At 41.4% G+C, this 7,314-nt stretch overlaps 1 protein-coding gene across 1 annotated transcript; it reads right to left on the bottom strand.

Moving 5' to 3' along the window:
• Nucleotides 1-3,592: 3,592 nt before the first annotated feature.
• On the bottom strand, nt 3,593-6,875 carry p2ry10 (P2Y receptor family member 10). Its single transcript, XM_088344332.1, is given in 3 exon segments — nt 3,593-4,390; nt 6,445-6,625; nt 6,697-6,875. Coding segments are annotated over 3 exon segments (1,158 nt in total).
• Between the last annotated feature and the right edge of the window lie 439 nt (nt 6,876-7,314).

Below are 7,314 nucleotides of genomic sequence, written 5' to 3'. Positions count from 1 at the left end.
GTGACCACTTTGTACTTTTACTTGAGTTATATTATTCTGAAGTAACTGTACTTTAACTTGAGTAATACACTTTTGCACTGCACCTCATAGCAGTTTCAAATATAACAAAGGCCAGAATCTTTTTTTTTTATTCAAATAGATTCTCTGTTTTCAAAACTCAAGTTCAAAACGTTTTTCCAAACATTTAACTTAATAATTCTTCATAATAAAATTGTAAAGATTGGTCAAACAAGATGTTTTTTTCGTTAGCATATTTTGTAGTATTTATTTTTAAATTTGTGTTCTTTAAAGATTATGCAATACATTTTCCCTAAAAAACAAGACATACTGATGCTTCAGTTCCTGTTTATTCAAAAAAAACGACTCAATATATGTCTGTTAAACACTTTGATTTATTAAGTATAAAAACAATAGAGATGCTTTTGTGTCGAGTTGTCTTCTACACGAGGAGATTATGTAGATCCGTGCACTGGTCTGCACAAAAGTTGCCTTTAAGATTGCAAAGAGAAAGGATTACTTGCGTGAAAAAATAAGATTTAAGAGCATTGTCTCTGAATGAATGAAAGTTCTGTGTGTCTGGTCTTTAAACACTTTAATGACAAAGGTGGTTTTCACCAACTAAGCATCCTATTTCCAGGTGGGAATTGTCATCACCAAACTAACATCTGTTATGAGAAAAGGCTTCGTCATTGCATCAAATGTCATATATAATTTGAAATGCCCCTCGGCGCGATCAATGGTGCACTCAGTCGCTGATTAAGTCTCATCGTCAATTTAAAAATGAAATAACAGGCGTTATAAACATTCATACAAGAGCTACTGTTGGTTGAACTCACACCGTTGTCGGTCATTCCCTCAGCACCCCGCTGAGAGGCTGAAATCAGCTTCACACATTGACCACTTGGCAGGAGGAGCACCCCACCACAATAATTGCAGTTTTCGAAAAGTCTTGACCTAATATGTAACAGTCAAACACATTCGCCACCCGGGTTGAATGAGTAGCCGTTTGGTCTGCCAGGATGAACACAAATGTTCCCCTTCCTCTCATCCGAGATGTATCGGCGGTCACGGTTCTCAGTACTGTGAGGATTGGTCTTAAGACAGTTCCTACTAGAACAACATCTGGCCTAACAATCGTGGCTGAAGGCCCATTGTCCGCCAGGGCTGTGTAGGAAACGTCCCCGATCTGCAAGCGAACAAGGCTGGGGCACCTGCACACACCTTCTCCGCATGCAGGTTGCATTTCCCAGGTAAATTGGAGGCGTACGCACAGTCTGGTCTACACAGAGCCTTTTTCGTTTCCCTGCTGTTTCATCATCTTAGGGCAGTGGTAAAGCAGGTGACCTGGTTCTCCACACCCCTAGCAGACAGCAGGGTCATTCCCCTCCTTCTGTTGTACTGTACATGTCTTGATTGTACACACAAGCTCCCCCACCCATGCAGGTCTACGCTCCTGTCTTTCCGTCACTGACGTTGCCAAAACGGGGTAAGCGGTTGTCTTTAGCGCCTCGTTGGCTGTAATATCCCTCTCCATGGCTGTTGATCATGTTACTTAAATTCAATATGCAGCAATTATTTCACATTGAATTCCCCAAAATTCCTCTGCAGTGCCCCCACCAGTGTGGTATAATTAGGTCTCTCCTCGTGATTTAACACCAGCAGACAGAATGCACCATCATTAGTTGGTGACAGCGCCAATTGCATGGCTTTCATTTTATTTGACCACCCTGAAGTCCCAGCCACTAATTCAAATTGCGCTTTCTAAGCTTTGCAACTCCCCTTACCAGAGAACTTGAGCACTTTAACGGCAGGTCATGTGGTCTGCTTGTATTCGCGTCGATCACTCCTGCCGGGTTTTAAATACTGGCGTTTTGGCGACTGTATTTGGTCCAGCTTGATGTAAGCATGTCAATTGCAAATTTAGAGGGTTCTCAGTCGGATGCGGAAATCATAATTCACGCGTTTGTTACCTCCCGTCTCGACTACTGTAATGCACTACTTTCCGGTCTTCCGATGACCAGACTCAAGAGTCTTCAGCTGGTACAAAATGCTGCAGCGAGGCTTTTAACAAGGACAAGAAAGTACGATCACATCACCCCAATTTTGGCTAATCTGCATTGGCTCCCTGTTAGCCTAAGATGTGATTTTAAGGTTCTCCTACTACTATACAAAATCATACATGGATTTTCCCCCTCATATCTTTCAGATCTGATCTCCCCCTATGTCCCGGCCCGAAGCCTTCGTTCCGAGAGCGCCGGTCTCCTGGTGATCCCAAGAGCCAAGAAGTGTTCCGCTGGTTCGAGAGCGTTCTCTATCCGGGCACCGGTGTTGTGGAATGCTCTTCCCCCTGAGATCCGATCTGCGACCTCGGTGGAAATGTTTAAATCTAGGCTTAAAACTCACTTCTACTCTATAGCATATGAATAACCTAAACTTCTTATATGTAATACCTTGTGAAGCCCTTAGAGACTAATTGTGATTAAGGGCTATACAAATAAAAATGACTTGACTTGACTTGACTTCTTGCTTTACCGCTCGCTGAGCTCCTTTGAGTGGTGAACTGTCCATTCCTTCTAGCATTGCAGACGAGTTGCGGAAAATCTGAAATTTCTGAAAACAATGTAATGCTCCTTGGTGTGATCAATGATGGACTCAGTCGCTGATTAAGTCTCGTCACCAATTTAAAAACAAAATAACGGGCAGTACAAAAGCTACTGTTGGTTGAACTTACACCATTCACATGCACACACAGACTGAAAACAAAGCACATTACTTCAAAGCACAAAGCTTCCACATCCATCACATTCCCCTTTCCCTTGCGACACGTCTTTTTTTTAAAGGGATCATGTATGAACAAAAAAAGTAACAATCATTACAAATCATTGAAGTCCAATGGTATACGCTGGAGAGGCTCAAAACCGCAGGTTTTGTGTCAATTTTTGACTTTTTCTGGAATGTTGTTACCGTGAAATGTCATTGCACTACTTTTCATAGCACTATTGTTTTGATGCACTTTTTTCATTCCACTAATATTATGGGCCAGTCTTGAGCACTACCTTGTAAATATGTTTACTTATTTAACCTGAGATTCTTTTATTTTGTTACGTGTTTATACTAAAATAAAGTGATATTCTTTTTAATTGTGGTATCTGCCACTGTAAGGTTTTGATTTGAAAGGAGAAAATCATCCCATAAAATAACATTTTCAGTATTAATAATTTACAGATAAATCAGTGAAAGGTAGTTTACAGAAAATACTTCCTATATTTCCCAGAGACTTCAGTGATAAAAGTTGTCAAATTTACTTTAAAACCCAAGTAACAAGTGTTTTAATACTAACTAGGGCAAACTGGATAATACAAAAAATGCAAAGTAATACAGAACATACTGTAAGCTCACACATTGAGTAAACAAGACCATGAATTTAACAAATGTTTAGCATGCTGGCATTAGGCAAGTAAGGTGGAATAGTCCAACAAACAAGTGAAACCTTTGAGTACCCTTATGAAGTCTCCAGAAATATTTGCGTGTGATCAAGTCCATCAGAAATAACGTCACAACCTGACCATGTGCACAAAAATTACAAGTTATCTTATTTGGAAGTGCTACACTCAAAACTCAACAACCTGTGGATCCCGGTGTTCTGAGAGCTGACCAAAGAGGATGTAAAAGAGGAAGTTCGTCTTTTTAGGGGACCCCTGAATTCAGCTGTCAGGAAGTAGTACAGCAGCGGGATAAGGCAGCAACTCGAGCTGGCCAAACACAGGGATACAGGCTGGAATAGCCTTATGGCCAGTCTGGTGGTGCACTCCAACACCAAGTCCTGCTGGACCATCAGATAGAGAAGAAAATTGATGTGGTAAGGGGCATAACAAAAAAGGAAAACCAGGGAGCAGCTAAGAACCATCCTCAGGGCACGCCGCTTCTTTCCATCGGCTGAAGAGAGTCAACCTTGCGTGTTGGGACTGAGTGTTGAGTTCCTCAAAACGTGTTCCTTTTTCCTGTAGAGAGAGCAGCTAATGCAGATGGAGCTTGAACCGATGCAAGTCAGTGGGAGCAAGAAACCAAAGAACTCGGCCAGCAACATCAGTGTGACAGCCAGTGAAAGTGGCACGTGACACATGGGTAAGTCTTTGAAACAGCGGACTTGAATCTCTTCCCTTGTAAGGATCTCTGTGGATGTGCGGGGGTTGAACGTTGGAGATGTGCTTTTCACCAAAAGCGAAGATTGAACATCAGTGCTGTTAGTACGCATAAGTATAAAAGGAGAACAGGCCATGGCAACAAATACCCACACCAAGATACTGATCACAATGTCGTAGCGGCTCCTCCACCTTCGAGTTAAGAAGGGGTCCAGCAGAAACACACACCTTTGTACGCTGATGCACACCTGAGATTAAAAAAAAACACACACAACTTGAAAGACATTTCCATTGTTGGTTTGGTTTCCTTGGCTTTTGCACATCCTGGTCGGGGATTGCACGATGCTAGTATAAGGGTTTAAGCCATTATATACGCATTATCATTACCGAATATATTCTTAAGTTGGTTGCCTGAGAGTAGGCTAATGTTAGCTCGGCACTATGATGATTTATTCTCTCCACCTAGCCTGCTCGAGACAAGGCTAACAACCAGGTTAAGAGTATCCTAGATCTACATCTGGCATTCAAACCGTCAATCGTGTGAAAAATGAATGGCTTTTATCACATCTCTATGGTCTCTCTTGATATGTTATTTTAATGATCTTGCAACAAAATTGCTGACATTTCATTAAACTCTGTTGACTATAATTGCAACAGTCGTTTTATGATTAATAAGGTCGGATTTCTTACTTCCACTTTTGTGCAATACTACCGTGTTTTTTTCACAGGCCCACATCCCTTCCCCAAGGATAAATCTGTTTTGTGATTGGCTAAAACCACTACCAAGAGAAAATCAGCAGCCTCTGAAGGAGTTGGACTCTCGGGCTTTGTGTATTTCACGAATGCATCAAAAATGAATTGCTCAATGTTATTTTGCACATTTATGAAAATAAAAAAATACATGCTACAAATAAGCAAGTAGTACTGAAACCAAGGACAGAACCCCATTATTTAGCAAATCAACCATTCTCAAATTGTATAATGATGTACAATTAAAAACAGCACAAGTAATGACCGCCACAAACCAGATTTAAATTTGCAACATCCATTGGCTTTTCAAGAGCAGAGAGACTATTTGTTATGAGGAAAATAAGTCAATTTGAAACATGCAAGATAACGACTGACAGAAAGCAAGTGTAACGTTCAGTCAAAGGTATCAATGTATTTAATAATTATGTGTTACGACTGAAAATTGTGAAAAAGTGCTTGTACTCAAAAAAGTTTTAGACTTCAGCACAAAGAGCTACTGGTACATGTGTATTACAAAACATACAAATACTGTACTAACATGATTTTGTTATCATTATTGTAATTGTTTTATGACAAAATTAATGAATACTCTATCACTATATTAACATACACTGATTTAATTTGTATGGGTGAGACTTGATTAGGCTTCCCTTACTCCATGTAATTTGTGTTATGCGTTATTTCACATTTCTCATATCACCTTTGACGATCATTTCTTAACTAAATCAAGTATCTATATTGATGCAAACTCCAGAAATTGCATTTTAGAATTCATGCTTAGTTAACACTCAGGGAGTAGAAATGAAAATAAAAATCTGATTTTCTGCCATTTATAAAATGCTCTAATGAAGTATATTAGAAATGTACTCAATAATTTTCTGTCATTGATTAATTGGGACTTTTATACACTCCTAAGTATCATTATTCATATCGGTATCATTTTGAATTTCCATACAAAAATTGTTATATGACATACACAATTTGAAATGATAAAAAAACTGTCAAACACGGGTGTCATGATTGCTGATTTGGGGCACCTGTGGCGGCTTGATTGGCCCGGACAGCTGATTGGTGGACTATCCCTTTTTAAACCCCCGGCTTCCTCTTGGTGGCTGTCAGATCATTGCGAACTGTTGCATTATGCTCAGTGAGCATTCCCGTCCGACTCTGTTTTTTGCTAAAGCCTTTTCCTGCCTGATCTGCGTTATTGACCTGTTTCTGGACCTGATTACGCCCGTTCTGCCTGCCTCCTGTTACCTGACCTGTTTTGCCCCGTTACCTGCCTGCCTTCTGCCTACGACCCCACTTACGAACACATCATCGCCTTTGATCTCCAGCCCCGGCCAACGACTCACTTTTCCGCCTGTCTCCAATCCTCCCCGCTCGACACGGAAGTGCCACTTCCGCGTTCCCGCCACCTGCTACCCGTGTTCGCTCTCCCTCTTTTATCAATAAAAACAGAGAAAACGAGCGTTATTGGGTCCCGTCTTCGTTCCTTGTTTGTGACAACGGGAGAGTTAAGGTGAGTTCAAATTTCACAGTCACTGCTTACCAAGAATCCAATGGCTGCATACATGTTGAGATACTTCAGGTAGAAGCAGAGCAGGCAAATAGTATGTCCAAAGGGCCATGTGTGTGTCAAATAATAATGAATCCTCAGAGGCAAGGACAGGATATGTATCAGATCTGCTAAGGCGAGATTGATCATGAAGATCACAGTCTTGGTTTTCCTCCTGTTATGTAAAAAATAACAAACGTTTTACATTGGAATTTGGTTGTGTGTTGCACGCGTTTGTTTGTGTACCTAATGTTTCTGCAGAGGACCCACAGAGCAATGGCATTGAGCAATAGCCCCGGGATGAAGAGCAACAGGTAAACGTAGGTGTATAGCTTGTCCATGAGCTCTTCCCAGTAAATCATTGTGTAGCCACATGATGATTTCCCTTGGCGCCCGTGTGCTGGTTGAGTCGTGTTCAATGTCATTGCTGCATGGAACGAAAAGGGAACAGAGAAAGAACATCAACATTTACCTCTTCTGGTCTGGAGTCTTGGGTTGTAGCACTTGAGTAACATGTATAATCCATCTATCCGTTATCTGCACAGCTTATCCTCTGTAGGGTCGCGGGGATGCTGGAGCCGATCCCATCTATCTTCGGGCAGTGGGCACGGGACACTCAACTAGTTGCCAGCCAGTCAAAGGGCACACACAGACATACAGCTCACTCACTCATTCACGCCCAAGGACAATTTTAACCGTACATGCATGTTTTGGAATGTGGGAGGAAACCAGAGTGCCTGGAGAAAACCAACATAAGCACGGGGTGAACATGGAAACTTCACACAGGAAGGCTGGTTGCTGGAGTTGAACCCATGACCTCAGCTGCCGTGCCGCCTATAACATGCCTTATTCTCATTAAAAAGA

The sequence above is a fragment of the Urocampus carinirostris genome, chromosome 9, assembly GCF_059441175.1.
Source record: "Urocampus carinirostris isolate Australia breed hairy pipefish chromosome 9, RoL_Ucar_1.0, whole genome shotgun sequence".
In the NCBI taxonomy this organism is placed as follows: domain Eukaryota; kingdom Metazoa; phylum Chordata; class Actinopteri; order Syngnathiformes; family Syngnathidae; genus Urocampus; species Urocampus carinirostris.
Note: the sequence above shows the minus strand (reverse complement) of the source record. Positions and strands in the feature narration are given on the sequence as shown.